Source organism: Podarcis liolepis (assembly GCF_965112155.1).
Source record: "Podarcis liolepis genome assembly, chromosome: 1".
Taxonomy (NCBI): Eukaryota; Metazoa; Chordata; class Lepidosauria; order Squamata; family Lacertidae; genus Podarcis; species Podarcis liolepis.
The window spans coordinates 51457847-51484707 of record NC_139554.1 but is presented as its reverse complement, the minus strand read 5'-3'; the positions used below and the strand labels follow the sequence as shown (position 1 = coordinate 51484707).

The 26861-nt window shown below is 45.9% G+C and overlaps 3 protein-coding genes across 11 annotated transcripts in view; 1 reads left to right on the top strand and 2 right to left on the bottom strand.

Moving 5' to 3' along the window:
- Positions 1-682: 682 nt before the first annotated feature.
- Positions 683-4770, bottom strand: FREY1 (Frey regulator of sperm-oocyte fusion 1). 2 transcript variants are annotated; one of them, XM_083466321.1, is made up of 3 exons: positions 4582-4770; positions 3323-3399; positions 683-1327 (listed from the first exon to the last, which is right to left on the bottom strand). In XM_083466321.1, exons 1-3 carry the CDS (start codon positions 4644-4646, stop codon positions 1191-1193), a joined length of 279 nt encoding a protein of 92 aa, XP_083322447.1. In that variant the 5' UTR covers positions 4647-4770; the 3' UTR covers positions 683-1190. The 2 variants fall into 2 exon arrangements, with proteins under 2 accessions (XP_083322447.1, XP_083322446.1); XM_083466320.1 differs by having other exon boundaries at positions 3323-3396.
- Positions 4771-7336: 2566 nt separating this feature from the next.
- PEX16 (peroxisomal biogenesis factor 16) lies at positions 7337-19257 on the bottom strand. The gene is made up of 11 exons (XM_083465076.1): positions 18921-19257; positions 16715-16750; positions 14947-15023; positions 12744-12877; positions 11881-11981; positions 11209-11289; positions 10520-10672; positions 10157-10229; positions 9124-9243; positions 8830-8894; positions 7337-7793 (listed from the first exon to the last, which is right to left on the bottom strand). The coding sequence occupies exons 1-11, from the start codon at positions 19192-19194 to the stop codon at positions 7735-7737; spliced, it is 1173 nt and encodes a 390-aa protein (XP_083321202.1). The 5' UTR covers positions 19195-19257; the 3' UTR covers positions 7337-7734.
- A 44-nt stretch (positions 19258-19301) lies between these two features.
- LARGE2 (LARGE xylosyl- and glucuronyltransferase 2) overlaps positions 19302-26861 on the top strand; it is a 47021-nt gene continuing 39461 nt past the window's right edge. For 4 of the 8 annotated variants that reach the window (XM_083463787.1, XM_083463780.1, XM_083463783.1 and 1 more), the window contains exon 1: positions 19371-19662. The gene's annotated coding sequence lies outside the window, so the exon portion shown is untranslated. Of the gene's footprint in view, positions 19663-26861 lie in introns of all 8 variants that reach the window. The other 4 variants (XM_083463797.1, XM_083463785.1, XM_083463784.1 and 1 more) reach the window with 4 other exon arrangements.

Below are 26861 nucleotides of genomic sequence, written 5' to 3'. Positions count from 1 at the left end.
AGGGTGGGGAGCATGGCACTCCTTCATTGTCTCCCAATACAGATGGATGCCAACTCCCTCCCATTTTCATTGAGGTTCTGTCTCCATATATTTGTGAACCTTGGTGTTGTGCGTGTGTCTTTTTTTTTGCTTTCAGATACAATGGGGAGGGGGCTTAATTTGTTAGTTATTGACAATGATTGAGAAGTCTTGCTAGAGTTTACCCAGCTGTTGGCCCCCTGCAACCACCAGAATTGTGTCACATTCCCCTATTCTGGTTAAAGGCTTTGAGATGTCAGAATCCCAGGACCTCAATGGACTCTGCCACAAAATCTTCTAATCTACTAGCCTCTTCTCTAGCTAAATATAGATTGTATGTTGGCAGCTCTGTTGTTGCCAGTTAAGGAAAGCAGCCAATTATTAAGCGGCATTCAAAGGGTTTTGGGTCTGCATTTCTACCAGATGTTGGGGAGACCCTAAAGTAGGGATGGGGAACTTGTTGCCCTTCAGATGCTGTTGGACACTAATAAACGTTGATTATGGGAATTGTTGTCCAATATCTGGAGAGCCATTGAGGCACTTAACTTCTGCTTTTCTCAAAACAAAAACACTTAATTATACACAAAAAAGCCCTAAATGAAATCAATTTTGTCAAATATGGAACTGTATATATATTTACATTATACAATTCAACTCATAGTAGTCAGCTTCCATAGAATCTGGAATTTTATTGTGCAGCGGGAGCAAAGAATAGAAGAATTGGCACGAGGGGAAGAAATATTGGACCCATAATAAGAAGAGTGATGACAGGGGTGGCGAGGGAGAGAAGACAACGGCAACAGAAAGCTGTGGCCAACTCAGTCCCAGCCTCTGCAGCAAAAAACACCCCCACCCATCTCTGGCCCTCATCAATTTTTTCAAGCTTTGCTCAACACCCATAAGAGTTAAAACATGAGATGTGAGTCAAGACCTTGCAACTGCCCTGCTGAGTGCCAAGTGCCATGCCTGTAGGATGGATGCATAGAGCAGACAGAACTGTGGGGATGGGGAAGAGGCGTGCAAGTGTGAAAGAGCAAAGGAAGGGGAAGATCTCGCTTCTTACATTACTAGGTGATTTGGGTTTGAGGGGCTTTTGCTGCCTGTGACAGATCAATTAGTTGGTGCAAGCACACTTCAGAGGTGGCACCTCTATTTGCATTTCCCTAAGAGACTCAAAGGAGGTCGTCGTAATAATACTCCTCAAAATTTGGCTCATCCCGCTTGCTTTTGTGTGCTTTTTGCAGCTTTTCCGATTCCTTCCGCTGTATCCGTCTCCAGAAGTTGGGCATCTTTGGTTTAATGCCATAATCTGTGAAGACAGGAGCTAGTAAGAGAAGTGTGTGGTAATGGCAGGGCAGGAAGAGAAAAAATCACATAGGAGGGTGTGGAAGCGAAGACTCACATGGCCCTAAGAGGGGCATATTATGGGATCCTTGGGGCAGTTAACTAGAAGGCAGGGTTGGGGAAACTGGAGGAGGGATTCACCTACTGAGCGCTGCCAGAAGAAGCTCTGTGCAAAGACTTCTGCCTGCACAATAGGGTTTTTCCCTCTCCTCCCCCACATGCACCCTGAAATTGGATCGTAAGAACCTCATGCAAGCTGAGGAGAGGGAGGGTGGTTCAACTGACACACCAAAACGCTTGCAGTGATGCAGTGATAAGAGCGGCACATTGGGTTCCTCCAATGTTGTTGGACTCCAGCTCCCATAAGCCCCAGCCAGCATGGCCAGTGGTAAGGGATGATAGGTGCTGTGGTCTGACAACATTTCAAGGGCACCAGGTTGCCCACCGGTGCTCTAAGGACTGACTTATTTGAACCAAAAGGGCATCCTAGGGTGCTTAAGGCACATAGGTGTCATGTTTGCTAGTGAGTTTAGACTTCTTGGCTTAATAAGCAACAGTGGTGGCATTCAGAGGCGTTGTGTCAAAAGTCAATCAAGAGTCTTGCCTTATCCACTTCCGCCCACCTCTCCCTACAGAACCACATTCAAATTGCTTCCATTCCATACAGACTCAAATGAGGGGCTGAAATTGATAGAGGGGAGCTTTTTCTTTCTTTCTCTTGAATCCAGAAAATAGATGGTGCAGCTGGTCATGGAAGAAAACTCAAGTGATCTGTGTTCTGATACAGCTGGGTTTTGTTGTGGGCGATGATTAATAATAATGATAACGATAATACTACTTATTAGTTGCTCTCTCTTTTACAAAAAGTCAACTCAAAATTTTATTTATTAAATTTGTATACCACCCTTCATCTGTAGATCTCAAGGAGGTTCATAGCATAAAAATACAAGATAAAAATACATAATAAAAAGAAATGAAGCAATAAAAAGCCCTCCCACAAACACATTTAATCAGCCAAAGGCCTGGTTGAAGAGTAACATTTTTGCTTGGTGCCTAAAGGTGTATAATGAGCCTCCCTGTATAATGAGCATTCCACAAATAGGAGGCCACTGCAGAAAAGGCCCCTTCTCATGTTGCCGCCCTCTAGACTTCTCGTGGAGGAGGCACACGAAGAAGGGCTTCAGATTATAATCGCAAGGTCTAGGTAGGTTCATATCCCATGCACTAAAGGAGGAAACAGTATCTAAATCTCTCCAAGTTAAAGGCCTGGCTGAATGGCAATGTTTTTGCCAGGTTCCTAAAAGTAGCCAGTGGCAGTACTAGGCAGAGCTTTCCATCATCAGGGAGCCATCCCTGAAAATGACCATTCTTGTGTTGCCACCCACCCCACTTTCCTTGGAGAGGGCACACAGAGGACAACCCCAAACCACATACATGATCCAGGTTGGTTCATGTTGGGGAGAAGCAGTCCTTCAGCTGCATAAGGCTTTATAGGTCAAAACCAGCCCTTTGAATTAAGTTCAGAAACTTGGTAGCTGGAACAGGGATGCCAGATAGGTTTGAAATGCTCAGGCCATCTTGCACTGGTCAGCAATGCCTCTGCTGCAGCTTTCCCTACCAACAGATCCCCAAGATGTTGGATTACGACTCCCACCAATCCCCTATGATTACTTTTGCTGGCCAGGAATAACTGGGCTGTAGTCCAATGACATCTGGGGAACAAAAATTGGGAAAGGTTTCTCTTCTAATAACCTGGAAGGGACTTTTTTTTTTCAACTTGTGCCTAAATATTGACGATCCCTTTGCCCAGAGGTAAGGACTACAACTCCCATTAGCCCCAGCGAGCATAGGCAGGGGTCAGGGATGGTGGGAACTGTAGTCCATCAACATCTGGAGTCCATCAACATTGGCTCTCCTTGCCCTATGCTGTTGCGTAGTAGGAACTGGAAGGAATACATGCCATCCACCAGGCCAAAGTGCTGCTGCTGGAGCTCCAGGGGTGCAGAGAATTCCTCTGGGACAGACGGACTGAGCCTGCTGCAGAAGAGGACAAGGTCAGGAACTGCGATGGTTGCTGCCTAAAGCCCTGATCTTATGGACTATTAGTGCGGAGGGAGTTGCCCACGTGGTTATTTCAAAACACCTTCCCAGCCAAATAATAATTTATAAAACAAAGCACAGAGCACTAGCCCAAATGTGCAATTAAAACAAGGCAAGTGCCTCCGTAGTTAAAAAACTTTCCTCCAAACCATAACATATCCTCTTGATCAAGAAATTATAGATGTAATCAAATCACATTTTGAAAATGCAGCTATTTAAAACCTTATTAACGAATTAATTTTATCTGTTTATTACATCACTTTCCATTTATAATGCCTTGTTTGAAAAGCATGTACAGACCCGAAAGATGGTGGATAACTGCAGTATTTATTGAAGATCTTATTTTTGTATCACCTGTGGCCCCATTTCTGCCGCCCGCCCCCCCCACACACTTCTGCGTCTTTCTTCAGGACATCAAGCAATGCAGTGATTTCAAGCATTTATCATAATCAAGGGGTTTGCATGAAAATCTAAATTCTCCAAAGAAATTTGAACTTGATACATAGGAGTACATCTTTAAAGTGGTTCACTATACCAAAACAGTGGTGGCCATTACACTAAAATGCAACATGAAAATCATGCTCTGATTCAGCCCAGTGCTGTTTGCTGGTTACGACTTTTAACCGTGGTAAAATTCTGTCTAATGATACTCTTTGAGGCCCCCCTTCCTTTGTTTAGTCCCCCAACAAACCCTGAAGAAGAATGAGCATAAGCCACATATTGCGATTTTCTTTTCTTAGTGCCAGCAGGAGCAAAATATCCCTAAAATGTGCCTGCTGACAATTCCAATAGGAATTAGGGCATGTGAGAGGGGTTGATCTACCCAGATGTTGAGCCTTTGGAATATAATCCTACTGCTAGCTGTTGTTTTATATTTGGCACGCGTTTCCTTTGAGAAGGGGTCATGCACTGAGACTTAATGAATATCTCTGATTTAACCTGCTGCCATGATTCCTTAATCAAGTGTACCTGATTCCTAAAGAAAGGCAGGCAAGTGGCCACTTTTCTTCACCCTCATTCCTTGCCACATCTGGGTGGCAAGAATCAGGTATACAATTCGTTGTACAGTTATTTATTTTCCCCTAATGGAGAGTGCAGGACCACCAAGCAGTGTTTTACCTTTGAAGACTTGGCATGGACAGCCCTCTCTCTGTGAGGAGAAGCAACAGAAGCAGGAATCCCATCCGGCCAGTCAAATGGGTTCCTACTCTTATTGTCTTTCAGCAATGGAATTTAAGACAGCTCCCAGTGCCTACGATGCCATCACAAAGGGTAAAGAACACACAGCATTCCGACTCCTAGGTAATGGGCCTGCCCAATGGGGGCCAGCCTAAGAATGCAACTTGTGCAGCCCCTTCGGAAAAAGTGTCCTCTCGGACAAAGCTGCATGCTTCTACAACTCTTCTAGCTGAGCCCCATTTCAGAGAAACAAGTTTCATCCCACATGATGTACTTTCTCATCAGGCATAGCTGATCCTATGCCCACTTTCTTCCCATGAAGTCAGAGGAGAGCCCCAGCTTATGCGCCAGCCAGGCTTCAGTAACACAGCATCAAAGTAACTAGTGCACGCATAGGCAAACTTGGCCCTCCAGATGTTTTGGGACTACAACTCCAATCACCCCTAGCTAACAGGACCAGCAGTCAGGGGTGATGGGAACTGAAGTCTCAAAACATCCGGAGGGCCGAGTTTGCCTATGCCTGAACTAGTGAGTTAGGCAGCTGTGTGAGTTCAACAGAGCAAGGAGACTGAGGTATACTGCACTCCCCCCTCTCACCATTTATTTTTACCTAACAAAGACCAAACTCCAAAGTGTATTAATAAACAACTGGTATAAATTCTAGCACATATGAGGGGGCTATCAAAGGTGCTGTTCTGTATAATAGATGTGTGACTATCTGCCTGCTGAACATTATGTCCTTGGTACACTGAGCTTGTGGCTTGCAGGGGACAAATTTATTCTCTTGAGAATCAGAGAAGTTGGTGCATGAAGCCTTCAGGGACATAATAGGATAATCCCACTCTCTCCAGCTTTCACAGAGAAGGGGGATCTGTCAGTTGCTTGCATTAAGGTGTCACAACAGGCATACAGTGTATGTTTGGTCCTGTTTTAAACTGCCCTGAACCATGTGGTTCAACTAATAGGGCCAGTCTTCATCAGATGGAGACTAGAAACCCGATTGTAACTTTTCTCTCTCACCTACCCTTTCTTTAAATTCAAATTCTCCATCTCTCTCACTTTAGTTTTTATTTATGCTTTATTTTGAAGACTGGTGAGCTAGTGAAAATGGGCTTCCAATCAGTCTAGCTACTGGTCACTGCTACAAAACTGTGGAGTAGGAAAGAAGGGGAAATTAAACAAAGGCCTCTCGCCAGTAGTGACTGCAGTAGTCTATCGTTTCACCCATAAATCCCTCCAAGGACCCTCCATAAGGAGGTGACGGCACCTACCAATTACAGGGAGACGGTAGGAAGATGGGGACGAAACCCCGACTTCCAACAAACTTAAGAAGTTTGTGTGCCATCTGAAAACAGGACAGATTTTCCTTTATCAGCAAGCTTGCTGAAATGACTGATAGTCCTCCTCAAACAAATTGTTCTAGTACATAGATCCTTTCCCTGGGATTGAGAACATTTATTTCCTATGGGTTTGGTTTTCGTTTTGCAGGAAAATTGTACTACACAGCAGAAAATGGAGGGCAGTTTCCCCCACCTGCCTGTTGCAAGGAGGCTGCTGCTAGCTTTGGAAAAAGAAATCTACAAGCTGAGCACTCTCCATACTGCCTTCTGAACCTGGTGGGCCCTGATTCATGGCAAGCCCTTCCAAGTATTCAGCCTACCACTGCAGAAACAGACTGAAGATGCTGGGAAGTGGCCTATCAGTAAATGCAGCCTTAGCAAGAAGGAAAAACAGACCGTGCCAGTAAGTAACCAAGGAGGTAGGCAGCACAAGCACTTTGTGCTCCATCTGCTGCTTTATGGGTGGAGAGAGTTGATGAAGCACTCGATTACTTACTTCTTGGACGCCTTGCATAGGGCAACCATTCTGATTTATTTGACCCAGGCATCGGCTCAGGCCTTTATGTTTCATTTGCTGGGAACTCAGTTCTGCAGACACCAACCAATTTGCCGAGGCCTTTGGCCCTGCTTGCCAGCACCTCCGCAACCGGCAGTTTGTTCAGCGAAGCCCTGCAGCACACACTAGCTGTTATCCAGGCAGTCTGCAAGCTGTGGAGCTGCATATCCTCAAGGGCAGGGCAGGAAATTAAGCAGGCTGGCAGAGAAGACCAGCAGCCACAGCCCCTGGCAGACCAGGCTCCAGCCGAGCAGCATATGGACCACTGGAAATAAGCCAAGGAAAAAAGCATACCCAAGAGCATTCCTGGCTTGCTGCCTGAGCTGGCCCAAGGGGTGCTCAGTTCCCTGCCAACCACAGCACCAAACTGCATATGTTTTTACTGTGAAAGACGAGGTGGGGTGGGGAATAAGCCTGGCTGTATAGCCAGAAAAGGGTAATGGGTTTGTGCAAAGAGCAGCAATAGCTTATTGTGAGTCTGGAAGCAGCCTTTCAGTGATGACTCTGGATTATGTGCCAGATAATAACATTAAGAAAATGGTTTGGAGCACATATCCTCACAGGGTTAACTCCAATGATCCAATCCCACCCGTTGCATCTGAGAATGGTGTGCATGTGTGCGTGTGCACAAGGGGAAACATTTCCAGGCTGGTTTGAATGCTAATTTTTGTCTCACCTCAGAAACAAAGCACTGGCAGCGTCTGCAAAACTCTCTGCCTTCCATCCCAGCTGGCCAGAAAGCAAGAGACCTTACTCCTCCTGCGAGGCACGTCCCCAATATTCAAGAGAACAGACCAAATTAGCCCAAAAGCACTGCCGACTCCCGGCTTTATTCATTCATAGCCATAGAAAATACATACCAAAAAAAAGGGTCCCCCTCCATAAGCCGCATGAGATCCAAAACCATAATTCAGAATGGAGAGAGGAGTAGCATAGGAACATTAAGACCTACTCTTTGTAGCATTCTTAGTTCACAGGGAGATACATTTTTAAAAAAAAGATGTCAGAAGAGCCCTTACTCTTCTCTCGGTAATCATTAGCATAAGCCATAGAAAGACACATGTTGTGTTGCTGCTGCTGCTGCTGCTCTTTAAAGTCTCAAGGTTGCCTCCCACTGTATAAAGTCATCCTACCACCACAAGCTTCTGCTTTTAGCCTGAGCGCCCTCTGGCTGCAATAACCTGAGCTGAGGCCAAATCAACCCCAGTTGTAGAAATAAATTTTCTGCCAGGCTGGCAAGTAGTCCATCAGTGGCCCTGAAATGAAGAAGGGAGAAAAATGTGAAAATGAACTGGAAGACCTTAAAGCAACATGTGAGAAATTAACTTGCCAACATTTGCTTCCACAACTGCCCTTCCCAGCCAACATCCTGAGTTCTGAAATCACAGGTGGGGCATATGAAAGAAAGGATGTGGATGGCTAGTCATAGGGCAAGATGAGAGATCTAATATTCATATATCTAAAGGAAGGACTGATATGAAATATATCTCAGGAAGGGGTCCCTTGCATAGACCCCCTTTGTCTTGACAGAAAAGATGTTTTGGAGAAGGAAAACCGACCAGTAATAATAACTGCTATTCCTGTGTTGCTCAACAGTCTGGATTCTGCACATAATCGTCATTGTCAACTCCTAAAAGTTGCTATTTATTCAGGCAATTTGTAAGCCATGCCTTCATCCAAAACATGTACATTTTTTAAAAAGCAAGTATCAAAACAGTGAGCAGCATTCAATGTAGCACTGAGATGCTTTGGTCAGACAAGCAGAATTGCTTACACTGAAGGAACAATCTCGTCTTCCTCCCGCCACATGCTGCTCTGATGGTTCCCTGACTGCCTCACCACCACCACTGTACTAATACTAGGAGGAGATTTTAATGAAATATTAGATCCCAAACTAGATATAAACAGGGAAGGAAACATTCACCAAATATATGGAAGATTGATGTATCCTACTAAAAAAGATACATTTTATTCAAATGTGCACCAGCATATTTTTAGGCTGTGGAGATACGTATGTGACAACAGAAGACAACGGCAGCAAAGCATTTTCAGTAGCCACACTTAAAGTCTTTGAAGAGACATTTCAGCTTCACAGATCCTACTGCCAACTTTTCAAATGTGGAGATCTTCTAGCCCTGCTGCTATCCTTGAATACCCCTCATCTAAGCACATGCTGAGTAGAAAGCCCCTTGAACTGGTTATCCCAAAACCAATGGAGGATTCTCCCCTACGGTCTCCTTAACCTTTATCAGCTTCCTTTAAAAAGACCAATCACAACAGTCAGCTACTTACGAGTGACTAAGCCAACTCCAGGGACGTAATCTGCCAGCAGGCGCAGCAGAAAGAGGATCCTGCCCCTGAAGGAACACAGAGAGAAAGAGAAAGAGAAAAAACACCTCAGATGAGCCCATGAGAATGGCTTCCTTCCCAATGGGAATGGGACTCTTGGAATGGAGCTTACAGACAAAACCCATTTGGGTGCTGAATGCTCACAAGCCACGGGTTTCTCTTTTAGAAATCCAGAGGTCTCCTTATTGGGGTGGGGATTTTAATATGGTTGAAAAGAAGCCAGCCAGGCAGCCTTACTCAGAGTATCTATCATAGAAAGGAGATCTCAGCAGGTAGTACAGCAGCAGGAGAGTCCGACGCCTCAGCTCCACACGCTCACGCTTGTTGAGATCTTTCATGTCACTCAGTAAACTCAAACTGCAGAAGGGAAAGCAGAGAAATCACGAGGGGCTGGGTGTGTGTGTGTGTGTGTGTGTGTGTGTGTGTGGAGTGCCAAGCTATTCTCCCAATCTTTTTTTTAATGATTCTCCTAATCATTTTTTTAAAAAACAGGAGCACAACTAGGCCTCAAGCCTGCCTGAGAGTAGTACTCGTTGACCTGAATGATATTCCTCCTAATCTAAGTGGTGAGGAATTTGACAAACACATACTCCCTCCCTTTGTTTCTCACTCTCTCCTTCCCATTTTTATGTTCCAAAGTTGAGTCCTGCTGTTGAAAATGAGTTCCAGAGGTGCACCCTGGTTCAAAGGAAGCCTGGTACCATCTCTCAGAGAGCAGGACCTGTAAGACCTGTAAGAGTTGTTCCGCCTGGCCTTTGGCTTGGAATCAGCCTGATCCCCTCCCCCTCTTTCCTTTTCCTTCTGTGATGGAACCCCTAATTGGGGACTTCCCTGGCTTTTTGCTTTTTTCTGGCCCACGTAGGACCAGCCTGGATAGTTGACCTTGGTGAAGATTTGACGTTTTCTCCCCACAAACAGTTTCTGATCTGGGCTTCCACTGAAATGAGGCTGCATTTTAAGTTGTATTTTAATCGATTGTTTTTATACTTGATGTTAGCCGCCCTGAGCCTGGTCTTGGCCGGGGAGGGTGGGGTATAAATAAAATTAAACAAACAAACGGGACAGGAGGACAACCCGGCAGCCTCTGCCATGAAAGATAAAGCCCTCCTTTTCCTGCCAGCTCCTCACAGCGGGGCTGCTTCTCCCCCTGAAGCTGCAGAGAGGCACACCACTAGTGGAGTAAAAACAACCAGGTAATCAACATTTTACAAAAAATTCAAGGTGAAAGAAAATGGATCCAGGATGATGAAATGCTTTTATCCCAACTGACCTTGAGATATCCAAGACTGCTGAAAGGAGCCAGGGTCTCCAAGATCTCTGTCCCCATAAGCCTACGCTCACCACTATGTGCAAGAGTTAAGGAACTGAACAGACAACAGGCAAAAAACTATAGAAGCAGAAAGACTTCCCAGCCGTCTCATGAGCCCATGGGGGCTACAGCAGCAAAAATTAAAGCAGGTTCAGAATAACAGGGGACGTTAATTGGGGCAGATCTTCAGGCCCACTGACTGAAGTAAAGCCTCCAAGAGTTTGCCCAGGAGTCAAGACCCGCTCAGCATTAAGGGCCATGATGCTCCACACTGGGGCTGCAGCTCTCTCTGGTGGCGTACAGGATACACTGCAGGGAGGATACAGTGGAGCAACGGGCGAGTAATGTAGATGGACTCAGCAACTGTTTCCTGGGCGCTCAAAGGGGTTGGCAGCTGGTCTGTCTCCATTGCTCTTCGGTTCTGCTTCTCCTCCCTTTGCTGAGGTGCTCCCCAATGTCTGGAGTGCAGGGATGGGGCTAAAATTAAAAAGGAAGAAAGAAAAAGACTCAGCTTTTCATGGGTATCATACTTTGGATGAGTAACAACAACAACAACAACAACAACAACAACACTTTATTATTTATACCCTGCCCATCTGGCTGGGTTTCCCCAGCCACTCTGGGCAGCTTCCAACAAAATATTAAAATACAATGGTCTGTTAAACATTAAAAGCTTCCCTAAACAGGACTGCCTTCAGCCATCAGCAGAATGTCTGCATTCTCTGTACTTGTGCAACAACTTATTTAATTTCTATCCTAACCTTCCTCCCAAAGACCCCAGGGCAGCCAGCTATCAATCTGTTAAAACAATACAATTTAAAATAAAATAATTTAAACTATCTAAACCCTTTTTGTACTGGCATGTCGAAAACTGCTGCCGTTTATGGAGATGCCCTTGTGTCTCTAAGTACATGTATACATGTGTACACTTTACATTTGCGACCTGGCAACACATGCAGAAACCTAGTTCTACCGTAGGTGTAACATGGGAGACCATCAAGAAAGATACTCACTGCTATCGAGAGATCTCACAACACGGCTACAGCGCTTCCCCACATATATCCGCTCCTTCCCTATTGAGTTTACCTCCATATCTGTCAGGAGACAGGTAAATAAGACCACAGTAAGGGGCAGGGGGAAAGCCCTCCTCCACTCCAGTTCATGATCTGTTCAGGTTAGCACATTCATTGAAACAGAACAGCAGACTCACAGGCATGAGGATACATTAAGTCTGAGGAGAAATGTGACCCCCTGCAGACTGCTGACACTAAAGAAAAGCCTGGACAGGGCACCAGAAAATGCTCTTCAAATTTTCTAACAGGGAGGAAGACTGCAAGTCCCAGGCACATCATGCCATAAGCTAAAGCCTAAAAACAGGGATAGCCAATGAGATGCCCTCTAGATGTTTTTGGGCTATAATCTCTCATCATCCCTGACCAATGGGCTATGCTGGCTGGGGCTGATATGAGTCCAGCAACAGCTAAAGGGCCATAGGGAGTTCAACAGTCTGCGAAAGAGTCTGCAAAAACCGAGATGAACATGTGGTGAAATGACAAAGATTTTCTGCTGCTCAGGTTACACAAAGCCTTCCTTTTCTCAAACCTAGTCAATCAGTTGGCCGGCATTTGGAACTTCCTTCCTGACTAAAGGCAAAGTGGTTGCAATCCATCATGCACCTGACTCACCTTTCTGCTGCAATGACTGCCTTCTGTCTAGAGGCACAATAGGAGGAGATGTCTGGATGCCAGTTTTGTACCACAGCAAGAGCAGGAGGCGCAAGATGGCCCTGTGGGTTAGAGCAAATCAAGGGCTATAAATGCCAGGCGCACACTAGATGCTTCACTGCCAAGGCGGTAGAAAGATACAGCTCTCCAATTTGCCATCACAGGACCATTCATGCAACCTTGCATTTGTAACCCTGTTCAGTGATATGTGTACAGTGAGGTTCCCGTCAGGTTGCTGCTGTTACCAGAAGTTCCAGCTACAATCACTGGAGGAGAAGGAAGAGTTAAGACAGCAATCAAGTGAGGGATGCAGCTGGGGAAGTGTAACTGAAGTAATCCCAAAGGCATACAACTCCTTGGGCAGGCCAAGTTGGAACAAGGTGCTATCTGAGTACAATGACCCAATCCAGTCCCATGATGGAACACTGCAACTAGGGAACATTGTAAAACTAGAACAGTGCTCTCAGTGTCATGCAGGAAGTGCCCAACCTAGAGTACAGTGGTACCTCTGGTTACGAACTTAATTCGTTCCAGAGGTCTATTCTTATCCTGAGGCGCGCTTTCGCTAATGGGGCCTCCCCGCTGCCCATGCGCCAAAGGTGCATGATTTCTGTTTACATTCTGGGGCAAAGTTCACAACCAGGAGCAGCTACTTCTGGGTTAGCGGAGCTCGCAACCTGAAGCGTTCGTAACCAGAGGTACCACTTAACCCTAACAATCAAGGTTCCAACAAGGGTCTCTTTCCCCCGCCTCCCACCAAAGGATTCACATTTTCACCCTTGGGATTCACAAGGTGCAATAGTTCCTCTCCATTGAACACTCACTTGGCCAGCTGGATGAGGACAATGATGGCCCACCGGCCAGTCTCACCCCACACCTTGGCAGCCCCCATCTCGGCAAAGACCTCCACACATTCGATGACACTCAGCCATGTCAACAGTTTCTGCTGGGGAAGTGCCTGCAAAGCAAGAGGCAAGTGAGAGACAACATGATGCGACCAGCTTCAAGGCATAGCCAAAGCTGTAGCAAGGTGACTCTGGGGGGGCTGAGAGGAGGAATGGATCAAGAGTCCCTCATACAAAGGAAAGTAAGGGAACCAGCTGGATTCCAGTGGCCCTACCAGCTTTAAATACCCTCGCACAGGCTCATCAATCACACAACAACAAAGATCTGTGTGCCACAGTTGTGTTTGCCTGCAGGTAGAGAGGTTAGCCGAACTCAAGCTTTCCTGACAAATAAGTTAGCAAAAAGTCTCTTGGGACACATGGTGGGGGTAAGTAACAGAGGATGGCTACCTTTCTCATTCCCTGCTTACAGATGGGAAGTCACTGTTTTACAACATTGGATCAAATCAGCCTTCACCAATCTGGGGCATGTCATGTGCTGACTAGGGCTGGTGCAAAACATCTGGTCCAAAACATCTGGAGAGCCTCAGCTTGGCAAAGGCTGAATTAGCTGGATCTTTAATCAGCAACCTCTTTCTCATGACCATAAGAAGTGGAACAGTAAGAGCCATTTATGTTGGGAGAAGAGTTCTGCATTCAGTGTTAATAATGCCTTTCTGCAAACTGCCTACATTGCAGGCTGCAATCTTAAGGAAGACTAGGGAGTAAGCTCTCTTGAACACAGCAGAACCTGTGATGTGGGTTTTTCAGAAAATTTCAAGATGGGAAAAACATATACAAATTAGTGTAATTTGCATAAAAAATAGTTGGCACTGGAAAATTTTCTCATGCCCTAGAGAGTGATCTAATTTAGCGTGTTTATTCTACTCGTGCTTAGTAAACAAAACACATTGAAACTGCCAAGTTTGCCTTATACTATATTTGTAATTGGCATCCATTTAATCATTAATAATGAGTTTATGAAAATAGAAAGCTTTCCACAGAAAAATGAAGGACTGGAAAAAAATTCCATCCCACAATACTGAACGGGACTGCTTGGTGAGCCAAAATGCCAGGACTGCACTACACAAATTCTTATAATCACAGGGGTATAAATAATAAAATTATTAATGATTATCATCATCATTTATTTTGTCAGTCCCCTGATGGCTGAACAACCTGCTCCCTTTGTCTCCAAACCTTCAATGCTACCCCATGTCCTCAAACTTTCCTTTAAATTCAGCAGGGCCTGATCAGCGGCGTAGCGTGAGTTCTCAGCACCCGGGGCAACGCAAGTAATTTGCGCCCCCTAACCCGGGGCAAGGCAAGTAATTTGCGCCCCCCCTAACCCGAGAGTTGCCGCTGGCGCTGCCGCCCAAACAACGCCGCTTGCCCGGAGGAGGAGGGGGGCAGAGAGGCGAGGAAAATGCAACTGCCCAGCAGCTGCAGCAGCACCGGCGGAGGCGGGGCTGTGAAGAGGGGCTGCCTGGCGCGTCCTCCGCGGCGAGCGCTGAGAGCCGCTGCCTGCCGGGCGCCTTCAGCCCGGACGCGCGCACAGCTCGGCGGTTCCGCGAGACATGCGGCTCCGCTACAGCCTGCGCCCGAGGCTCTTCGGCGACTCCGGAGGCAGCGAGCGCGCCCCCCCCCAGATGTTGCGCCCGGTGCGGCCGGCACCCCTGGCACCCCCCACGCTACGCCACTGGGCCTGATGCTTTCTGTTCTACCACCACAACTGAAATGGAAGAAGATCCTAAAGAATATATTGATTTCTGTGAAAGATCAATTGGGCTCCTTCACCCGCACCCCCACCCCAATCCTCAAAGGGAACTACATAGAGTCCAGAATTCATGTGGTGCACACCAGGTAAAGAAAGAGTTGGATTTTGAACGGCTCAAGAAACTGGTGTCACTCACAGTATAAGCCAGCAGTATTCCTGGAGGCCACTGTAACTTTCATCAACCTTCCAGAATGTTGTGGCGCAAGCAGACAAGGGCTGGCAGATGCCCAAGATTCAACCAGATAGCAGCAGCTTCAGAATCTATTGCCAACAGGATAAAATCCAGGAGCAACATTCTAGTCCTTGGCATGGGAGACAGGGATTGTACCCCACCTGCCTATTCTCTTGCATAGAAAAGATTCTTACCACAGAAAGAGGGGGCTGCAGCTCTTTCCGAAGGATCCAGTCATTCAACAGCACCAGCAAATTGGAGGCAGAATAAACTGAGAAAGGAAAAGGTAGAAAAGGCACAGGAAGAATTACTGCTTATAACCAGGAAAAGAAAAAGGCCACTGATTAGAAGAGGACACTGATTTAATCAAACAACCTTTTTTTGAAGGAGAGGCAACATGAAGGTAAAGTGAGCATTGCCATCTCTGGGTAGGTCTTCACAATTATGCAACTTTCTCAGTTGCACATAGGTAGCCAAGCGCCTTGGCCCTCTTCCATAATCTGGTGCAATGGGTGTATGTGGTAAACAGATCCGTTCATTCTTGCCCTTGGCATGATGCTATCAGATGGTATATCTTTATCACCATACATGCTATTTCAGAATGGATGTTTGCTTACAGTCTTCAGAATACCTTTGAGCTAGGCTGCTAGCACCTGGCAAATATTCTGGCCTTATTGAAGTAGGATGGCTGTTGCAAGAAAGAATGAGCAGAAGCAAATCAGATACAAAACAGACAGTAATTTGCTTGTTGTTTTTAATTAGATATAAATGACTTAGACATACAGGATCTGAACATCAACTTAATGGAGTGAAACTAGCCATTTGCTGGCAGTTGCCTAGGGCATCAGAAAACATTCACCATTACCATTTATTTATTTAATGTATTTATACACTGACTTGAGAGTGAACTGAAACCCAACAAGATGAAAGCACTGTTGCTAGGCAGTTATTGTGTCTGGGAGTTGCAGAGAAAACCTCTTCTAGATGAAGTCACAGAGATGATTGGTAGTTTGTGAGTACTCCTTGTTCCAGCTGCTTGAGCCCCAGAGTTCTGGATGAGTCACCAAGTGTCCCCCTTCCTGAATTAGGATAGCTTGGGCACAGTGAACTCAAGAACAAATTGTTGTAATGCACTCTACTTGGGGATCCCATTGAAAATGGCCTGAAAATTGCAGCGTGTGCAGAATGCCACCACTGGATTGTTAAACATTGCAGCAAGGTGAGATCATATTATACCTAGCCTTCAGGAACTATGCTGGCTGCCTCTGGTACCACACCCAATTTGTAATGTTAGCCTGTAAGGCCCTAGATGACTTAAGACCAAAATACTTAAAGGACCACCTCCTTTTTTTTGAGTTTAGAGGTTCTACTATATTGTATACTGTCCTGAAATCCTTCTGGATGAAGGGCAGTCTAGAAAAACTATTAACTAACTCTTTCAAGATGGCTTACATTAAAACACAAAATTACAACAAAATAAGGATGAATTACTGGGAAACTAGTAACTAATAAATGTCCACCGAGCATTACTAAAATGTCATCAAAACCAACAGCAAGAACAGTATGATAATTTTTAAAACCCTCAAGTTAAAAAAGTGAGCCTTCAGTTCATTCTGAAAGGTCTATAGTGTGGCAGTCTAATGGAGCAATGAATTTTAAACCCTGGGGTGGCTACAGTGAACACCCTCTGCCTCATAACTGTGTGTGTGCCTCCCTGCCCACATTATTATCATTTCCCTTTGGGTCAATTGGCCTTCATAAGAAAAAGGGTTTTTTCCAGTCCAAGCTCATTTACTCTGCACCAAAACTTTCAGCAACCACTGAGAAATCTTGGCTATGCATTAAATCTTTCTCCTTAAGAAAAGGCCTCCTTCAGGTCATCTTCTCCCGCCAAAGCATGGCATTATTTGCAAAACATAGCATAGGTCTGGGACCCCACAGCCAATCTCCAGCTCTACTTACCCAGCTCAGACAGTTCATGAGAGTCAGAAAACCGACCTGGAAAATAAGCATAAGGAAGACATGAGCCAATATTCCACACTCTTTTGAAAACAGTCCAAACAGGTATTCTGAGGGAAAGGCTTTGATGCAATTCTTATACAAATATGCTACCCTGTTGCTCAATCAGGCTGGAGGTTAAAATTTCCCACAATCTACTCTGCATCTTCTTAACCAATACAGAGTTGCACTCCAGTTTCATCAACAAGAGGAGACACGTCCTATAGGTAAATGACAGCTGACAATTCTCCAATCTGAGTCTTTTTGCCATAGCATTGTAGGAACGTAATCCCAGATTTGCCTTTATATTTGACAGACACTGGGGCCACTGTAAATTATGGTTTAAACAATATAGTCATAATTAGGTTAAAAATACTGGTTTTTTCCCCTGATAAACAATGAGCAAATTATTTTATTTTTGTTTCAGATGTTCTCTTGACCAGGTATACTGCAACTTATAGTCAGGTGATGGTTATCATTTGGTTCCATCACCCTCCTAACTGATTAAAATATGGAAGTAGGGAACCAGAGGACTGGTCCACTTGTGGAGTGGGAAATGGTGCAAGAATGGGAAGCAGATGGTATGAACAACAGTTATCACAACAGAAACAATAGTGAGGCTCTCCAAGCATCTGAACTGGGATAAGTATTGGGAACTTTAACTTATTTATATATTATCCAATGAGGCAGCCAAGTTTGCAGATGACAGCAAATTATTCAAGTGTGGTGAAAAGTCAAACAGACCATGAAAAACTCCAAAATGATTTGTCCACAACAGAAAACAAAATGGCAAAGGAAATGCAGCACAAATAGTTATAAAGTGATAGACACTGAGGCAATATGGGATCTAAGCTGCCTATGTCTACCTAACAAGGGTACCTTGGGATTTTGCTACAATGTCAACATAAGTGAAAAATTAAGATTTTTTGTTTTTGTTTGGGGTTAATAGGTTTAACAGAAAATGTTAAGGTATTATAACAACTTTATACAAACAAATAGTGCTTTCACTTCAGGAACACTGTTCTTTGTATCCAGACTTAAGAAGGGCATGGCAGAGGGGCAACCAAAAATATTAAAGTGTTGGAATACCTTCCCTTCAAGTATAAGCCAAAGTATTTGAGGTTTTTAGTCTAGAAAAAAGGCAACTAAAGCTTATCAAATGATAAATAGTACACAGAGAGTAGATACTTCCCCACCCCATCTCATAATGCAAGGGAGGTAGAGGCCAGGCAGTGAAACTGATTGGTAGTAAATTCAGGGCAAAGGAGAGTAGTTTTTCCACACGATACACTATTAACTAATGAAATTTACTTTCCCAGGATGTGGTGATAAGCCACTGGCTGATCAGTTATTGATTTAAAGCACTTTCACTGTACTCTTTGACCAAAAGAGATAAATAACATGCAAGACAACTCCTGCCTGCAAGCTTGCAACAGAAAAGGCAGGACACAAAAGGGGGGGGAGGAGTGGGCGTGAAGGGCTTCCTTCCAGGGAATGAATTTGCCTGGTCACCACTGGAAACAAAATAATGGACCAGATGGACTCTGGGCTTGATCTAGCAGAGCTCTTACGGATTGGAAAGTAACTGCCCTGCAATTACTCAAGGTTGCAACAGAAGTCACCAACAAGGGTGAGAGACCAGAGCTATCTTGATGCATCGAGTGTGACCTGGGCGCTTTCAAACAGGTTATCAAACCGGTGATTGGAACCGGCAGCAGGCACTGAAACAGGCAGGTCACCCAAACGGTAAGTGGCAGAGGGCTGCCTGAAGAACACAATTTTAAAAATTAGGGTACAGTACTCTTAACAAGATGCAAAGTAAGGGGATTCATTCGAGCAGATCTCCCTCCAAATCCGAGTCCAAAGGTCTGGAGGATTTGGAGAAGGGACACACACACACCCCAGTCATTTATTTCCTCTCTCGCTTGGGGCTGCCACCTTCCGACCTGGCACAACTCCCGCTCCTCTTAACAGCTGCTGGGGAAAACTTCACCTGCCGGACTTCTGCCGGCCGCGCAGCTCTGAAGCCGCGCCCACACCATCTTCTGCCGGGGGAGGGAGGTCAATGGCAAACCTTTCCCCGCGGCGACTCTGCGTTGGAGAAAGGGTGCTGGGATTCCTCAACGCCCCCCCCCCCGGCTTCGGTCTCCCCGGCTCGCCCCCCGCCTACCTGGCAACAGGTAAGAGAGGCCGCGCACGGTGCTCTCCAGCTGAGCTGTGGCCGCCGGGTGTCGCTTCACGTAGTCCTGGTAGCGGCCGCACAGGTGCCGCAACCTCCCGAGCGGCCCCTGCGCGGATCCTGCCATGGCGGATCCAGAGACGGGTGCGCGCCTGCGTGCGTGCGCGCGTGCCCCCGCAGCACAGCTGCCCCCCACTCCCCGCCTTTCCCCGCAGCAGCCGGCGACCCACGAACCAGCTCCGAGTACGCCTGACCAAGCACGCATGCGCGCGCGCTTCCGGGTCGGACTTTGCTTTTTTGGAGACACGCCTCCTCTGTCTCCCGACTCTCTGCTCTTTTATTTCTCCCCCCGCCCCCACAGTTGCTCCGCGCCTGCGCAGCTCCTGACCCTGCGATGGAGAGAAACGAACCAATCGAGCGCCGAGCGAGTGAGTGAGTGGGGAGGCGAGTGAGTCGAGCGAGGAGCGGCTCGGAGGAGCAGGTGCCGGCTTGGAGGAGGAGGAGGAGAGTTGGAAGGAAGGGTTGGACTGGAGAGCGAGGCGAGGAGGGCGCGAGCGCGGCTCGCTCAGGCTGCGCGCATCTTGCGTGGTGGAGAAGCGGGCGCGCATTACCTCCCAGGCGCAGAGGGTTGAGGAGGCTTCCCTTCAGGGAGAGACCCCTCGCGAGCAGCTCAGCGCAGGCAGGTGCTCGGCGCTCCCTTGCCAGGAGAGGCTGCCTTGACTGCGCCTTGCAGGTGCGTCGTGAAGACGGTGCCCGCCGTCAGCGGGTCCCTCTTTTGGGGGAATATGAGTTGTGTGGGGAAACTGCATGAATCTGGGCAAGGGGACGACGAGCTGCTGCTGGCGGCAGGTGCGTTGCCCGCCCGGCGCCTCCCCTTTGTCCCGCTTTATTGCTTGGCGGAGGCAACGGCAGCAGGTGGCCGACGGCACAGCACCTGGGATGTGGGGCAGCAGCCTTCGGGGCGCGCGGTCTGAACGGGGAGCTGGGAAAGTGAGAAGGCTGGGACAAGAACAGCCCTTTCCCCCTCCGGAGGCACCCTCCTCTCCCTGAAATACACGGCCCGTCACCGCCACCGTAATAATTTTTAAAGCTCCCAAAGGGGCGCCTTCCGTTTCCTCGAGTTATTTTAGCGCCCTAGAGCGCTCGGCTCGCCTTTTGGCCGCCGCATGTGTGAAATCAGAAGTAATAATAACTCGAGCTGTAGTAAGAGTTCTTTGCTAGCAGTAGTAAAAGTTCCTTTCCTTGTTGGTCCTTCTGCAGAACTGCTAAGCCTGAAATTATCTCCCTTCTGCTAATTACCCCGTCTTCATCATTTAGTGATAGATGTGCGGGGCTGCGATCCGAAGCATGCTTTCTTCCAAGTAAATGTGATGGTCTTGCTCCCAAGTTAATACGACCCGGGCCAAACTATATCGAGTCTTTCCCTGCAGTGGTAAATTTCTAATTCGAGATGTGTGAGAGCTTTGACCTGTTTGGAAGCTCTGCTGCCTAATTAATATTTGGGTGAATATGTGGTTAATTGGTGGCAATGAAGGAAATGTATTCTCCATATCCTCAGAGAAGGTCATCTTCATATATTTTTATAGCTCACCTATTCAGAGGCTAAGCAGCCCCATGAGCCTGAGAGGCCATGATTCTAGGGAGCTTTTGTAATTGACATGAAATTTGAACCTATGAGCCCTATGCATGCTTTGGGTGGAAAAGGGGCATGATCCTCCAAAGAATGCATAGGGGAGATGGCCTTAAGATACTCCTGTGTCTTCTTGGAACTTTTGGTAGGTTAGGGTAATTCTTTTCAATGGGACCTATCTCTCATTTTATTCCTACAACAATGTCTAGATTTGTGAGATAGTGGATGGACTAAGATGATCCAGGGAGTTTCATGGTTTCTCTGGTTCTAGTGTGGCACTCTAATCACTGCACCATATTGCCACTTCGGCCGTAATATACAATGTTTAATATATTGGCTAACCATGGATAGGGGCAAATCATATCTGAGAGATATATATAGCAACCATGAGCTTTCTGAGCAAAAACCTCTGTCATGCAGCTAGTGAACTATTGTTAATCTCTTTTTTACATTCTGTGCTGCCATTTGGCCCTCAATAGTTTCCCAAGGTCCTCAACAATGCGATACAAATTGCAGTTAAAACACTAAAACAGCAGCATAAGAACAATTAACCCGCTCTTCAGATTTTTTTTTAGTGGTTGTCAAGCCAACAAGTAGGTTCTTGACTTTGAAAGCTAATATTACAATAAATGGGAAGATTTTAAGTCTTTGTCTTGTTGCAGCTTGGTATTTGTGTATTTTATTTACTTTTATGCTGCCAATAAGCCTTTGTTCATACATGGAGAGTGTATGTTCATACATGGAGAGTCCTCTTGGGTTCAGTGAGACTCCCAATTACATAGGCATGGGATTGTGTTAGGCTTAATGTTCAAGTGCCTTAGAACTATTATCTTTATAAATCAAGCTGATGGTTTAAGAATTTCAGTCATAACACATACATTGGTTGCAGGGATGATTGTATAGGAGCGGGTGGTGCTGTGGTCTAAACCACTGAGCCTCTTGGGTTTGCTGATCAGAAGGTTAGCGGTTCAAATCTCTGCGACAGGGCGAGCTCCCATTACTCTGTCCCAGGTTCTGCCAACTTAGCAGTTTGAAAGCACACCAGTGCAAGTAGATAAATAGGTACCACTGCGGCAGGAAGGTAAATGGTGTTTCCGTGTGCTCTGGTTTCCGTCATGGCGTTCCATTGTGCCAGAAGCGGTTTAGTCATGCTGGCCATCTGTCTGTGGACAAACGCTGGCTCCCTTGGCCTGAAAGCGAGATGAGCACCACAACCCCATAGTTGTCTTTGACCGGCCTTAAGCATCCAGGGGTCCTTTACCTTTACGTGATGCATGATTCAGTAAATAAAGTAAAAAACACAAGGCACCTTTACGCATAATCTTGAAAGCCTACCATATTGTCATGAACATAGTTTTGACAGAAATTTGCTGTGGCAATTTCAGAAGTACCTACTTGCTTCCTGTTTGGGTTGGACAGCCCTGTGAGCCAGATGGTTATTCCCAATTTACAGATAGACAACTTTTCCAAAGCCATCTAGTGAGCCTATATACTGAAGTAGAAACAGATTCTTATTCCCTTGCTAATTCTGGTAGCAATCATATGTTGGTGGAGGTTGGGAAAGAAAATCTGCTTGATGCTTCCAATAGAGGTAGCCTTGGTGTGAATCAATCCTATCTACTGCTGTTTAGCATCCTGAGGGAATTGAGCTGGTATGTGGCATTGTCTGGTGGGAGTGTATTCACATGCTGCTTATTGTCATGGTGCTTTGATTCCATCCTTTTGTCAACTGCAGCAGGGGGCCAATACAGTAAATATATGAATAACTGGACTCCAGATCCCTTTCTTTCTCTTTCTCTTTCTCTTTCTCTTTCTCTTTCTCTTTCTCCAAAGGGTGCCTTTGCAGGGCAGACAAAAAAGGTTGGTTGGCTGGTTAGTAACATTCTTTGCACTTGGGGAGGGGGATTCAGTATTACTGTTGTTGACACTTGCCAGATGTTCTCCCCAAATCCTGGCAAAAGGCTTTAGGCTGCAAACCCAGGCATACTTACCTGGGAAGAAGCTCCTCTGATTGTATTTGGTTTTTAAGGGTTGAATGAAGGATGGGGTAGGCATATAAGCCTTACTGCCAGCTCTGCCTATTCCCATTAGCAAAGGATTCAGAAGAGCTTTGTTCTCCAGTACAGTTGATGTTCCAGTAGTGCTAAACATACTTATGGAAGGTTTAGGAGTGCAGCTCCCCCGCTACCACCCACAACTGTGTCCCGGTTTCTTAATGCTGGAGTAAGGTAATGCAAAGTAGGAGCCAGTCGATGCAGGCAAGCTTATGTGTGCATGAAAGTTTAATTAGTTGAACATACTTCTGCTGGGGGGGAGGGGCAAGAGGTGTGGGGAAGGGAAAAAATATGCTGTTTGCTGGGAGGGAAAGAAGCCGAAGGGAGTGATGGGGTCGGAGGGGGGGACTGGAGTCCTGAAGGGGTATGCAGTTGATCACAGATAATTAATGGCAAAGGTCAGCAGGGAGTTTGGCCACCTGACCTCCACATGGCATAACCAGTTGCCCAGAGAAGGGAGAGAAGAAGCTAAATGTGAGTCATGTTGGGATTTGCTAGCAGAGTTTGAAATATTGCTTCTTGAATTTTGTTGCTGTGCTTTGTGACAGAGTGGAGGGAGAGTGAAGGACCTTTGTACTTGAGCTGCTATATTTCAAAAAGTGAAAATTCGAACAGAAAAGTTGTTGAACTTTTCTTTTGCAAAATCTCAAAGAAATGAGCTATTTCTGAGGGAAACCTGCAAAAACAACACCGCTGACACTGGACACTGCTTGCGGCTGCAGTATTCCGGATATGCCCTGGAAATTCCGGACGTATGGCAACCCTAATTCACAGTCCTCTGCCATGTGCATATACCTACAAGCCATCTTTTCAATACCAAAGCTACAATCATTCCACTTAGTAAAATATAAAGCCTAAGTATCAGCATTGGCTTGGGTATCCCCCCCCCTTTTTTTTTTTGCTTTCATATCCTACGAATATTATCCATTCAGGTTGCAAATATGGCGTGAGTCCCACAGTGATTTTAAAAATGCATGCAGCGCCTCCCAATTTTGATAATATATTTAACAGGATTTATATACCGCTTGATTGCAGGAAAATCTCTAAGCGGTTTACAGAAATATATACTAAAACCTGATCTCAGTGCATCTGCCTGTGTCAACCAGAAGGTTGGTGGTTCAAACCCACCCTAAGATGGTTGTGGGCAGGATTCCTGCACTGAAGGGGATTGACCCCTGGGGTCGCTTCCAACACTACAGTTCTATGATGCCATCTTAAAATTATTGATTAAAAACAGTTAAAAAGAGGTATCTTAAGATTATTAAAGTAAATGCTACCACACTAAAATACTGATTTCTTATAAGCGAGTATTATGTAGTACCAGTTTCACAAACTGAAGTGGTTGAGTGGGGTAAGGCAAGTAAAAAGGTCCAAACTACTAAGTGTTTTCCAGATCAAGCACAAGGGAAGCCCCACATAGAGTGCACTGCAGTAATCCAAACTTGAAGTCACCAGTGCCTGAACTACTGTGGTCAGGTTCTCTGATCCAGGAATGAATGTGGCTGTCACAAGGTTACTACTGGTAAATGGGGCTTCTAGCCACTGAGGCTACCCTGGGCCTCCAGTGACAGAGCTGGATCAAGAAACACCCCCCAACTGAAAACTGTTCCTTCGGGGACAATGCAAAACTATCCAGGGCAAGCAGTTGACCAATTTCTTGGATGCAGGAGCCACTCACCCATAGTGCCTCTGTCTTGCCAGAATTCAATCTAAGCTTATTTTCCTTCCTCCATCTCACCACTCCACCCAGGCCACCAGCCCAGGGCCCACACAGCTTCATTCAGATGTTACAGAGAAATGAAACTGAGTGTAGTTAGCATTCTGATAGCATCTTGCTCCCAGTGATCACCCCCAGAGGCTTCGTGTAGCATTAAATAGCTCTGGAGATAGAATAGTGCTCTGCAGCACCCCATAGCGTAACCACCAGGGGGCTGAAAAGCACTCTTCCAGTGCTGTACCCTCTTGATTCAGTCTCTTGGCTTGCGAGATCAAGAAGCAGGAACAAGGTTGCGCTCTCCTTGTTCCCCTCTCTGTGAAGGTCATCCATCATGTCAGCCGTGGTCAACTCAGTCCCATGGCCTGGCCTGAATGCAGATTGGAGTGGAACTAAATAATCTGTGATAATGAGGGCATTGAGTGTGGATAAATATGGAAAATGCATTCAGTGCTTCTGATCCCTATGAACCACATTTCTGCTTTTGCACTTTAAGTTTAATGAATGAACAGAATGAACAGTGTCCCTGACTTCAGTTACACTCTGTTCTTCCATTAATTTTTTTCTGGAAACATAGGACTTAAAGCCAGTATAACCTTAAAATGTTATCTGAACTTGGCAGAAGATGAAAGGCATAAGGCGCAGCCTTTTAGAGACTCTCTTTGTTTGCTGGAGCTGGAAAATATTCCAGCGGGGCCTGCAGAGAACTCTAAAAGCAGAGAGCAGAGGAAGTAGAGAAGCAGCCTCCTTACTAGTCTTATTAATGCTTTAATTGAAATATGTTCTTGGGAGTGTTGAGGCTGCAAAGGACTGTAAATTCCAGTCTCTTTGCTTTTGGCACCTGTTCTGGGGTATATTTTCTTAGCATTTGGAGTTAAATGCCGGCAGAATCTGAACTGAAGCAGAATCCTTGTTGGAGAAGCACACTTTCCCCGGATGTAATCACGTGGAGACTCTGGGTTTAAGAAAACAAAGTGAATATTTATTACTGGAAATACGTGTCGATAGCCAAATAGAATGGGAATCTTTCCTAAGGTTGAGATGTGATGAGTCATGCTTGCTCTTGCGTCTCAAGAGAAGAGAGATCCAAAATATGTCTGCTGGGAAGATATGTCAAGAGGAAAGCATGAAGAAGAAAAGGAGGGAATAAGAAGTAAGGTCAGCAACTGACTAGGGCTGCCATTTGTCCTCTTTTTCCAGGACATGTCCTCTTTTTCAGAGGTAAAAATGCTGTCCAGGTGGATTTTTTAAATTTGCCAAAATGTCTCTGGCTATACTTTCTGGAGGAGATACAAATATAACTGGTGGTTAAAGACTTGCTTCTATAGCTTCTATACAGCTTCTATAGCCTACATACTGTATAAAATGAGAGTCATCATTGCGTCCTCTTTTTTGCTCTTCAGAATATGGCAACCCTACCTAAGAGTATCCATCTAGCTCTGAAGGAAGATGAACACAAGGACAGTCTAGGAAGTTTGGAGGTTCCTCTCTCTCTGCCCTTTCTCATGCAGATACACCAGCCCATAGTGCAAGCTGAGTTGCACCTCGACACTCCCAGCATATTCCATACCACTCTAAGCTACTCATCCAAGTGTGTTACTGTTCATGTTTAGCCTGGTAATGAAAGCTGAAAGTCCTTGGAAAGCCTTTTGCCGGTCTTCAAGAACTGCCTGAAGAGTGGTCTCAGTGCAGGGGACCTGAGATTCTGCATTCATCTTTGCATCACAGAAGGCACCCCAAGGCCAGGAGGGGCTCTGCAGCTCCCATTAATTTTCTACCCTTCAGGACAGCTTGCTTTACTGCTAGCAACTTGTGTTTCAGCTGGAGTTATCTCTTTCTGAGTGGGGCTGTTACAAGGGACTTGTTGGAGGGCTTGATCTGAGGGTTGCATTTCCTTTTACAGTACTTGTAATGTTTGGTCCATTGTGCAGAGCTGTTTAAATTAAGCATCCGCTCCTATTTATTTCGAAAAAGGTCAACCCCACTGCAAATGCTGATGGTATAACAAAGGATTTCTCTAAGCTCTTGAAATAAGTATTTTCCCTAGAGGCAGAACCTTCACAAAAGCCTCTTCCCAACCCCTTATTTGCCAAGGCATTCCCACAACTGGGTTGAGAGGTGGGCTTGTAGTGGAGAAGGGAGGACGTTAGTGCTTAACCTGCCTTCCCTAACCTGGTGTCCTTCAGCCATTTTGGACTGCAACTCCCATTGATCCCCAGCCAGCACAGCTTCGGAGGCTGGGGCTGATGGGAGTTATAGTCCATGGCGAAGGCACCAGGCTGGGGAAGGCTGGGTTAATAATTTCCATGCTGACCGATTCTCCTCATAAATGCTATTCTCCATGCTGAGGGGAAAGGAGTAAAACCCCGGAATATGTTTTCAAGGGAGAGTTGGCAGCCATGAGTTGGGTTAAGCACCCCCTTCCACCTACCTGCCCCCTCCTGCAAATGTGCCTTCTAATGTTAGCATTTTGAGGCAGCCTATATTGCAGCTTCAAGTGAAACTGCTTGTTCAAGCTGCCTACTTTTGTCTCC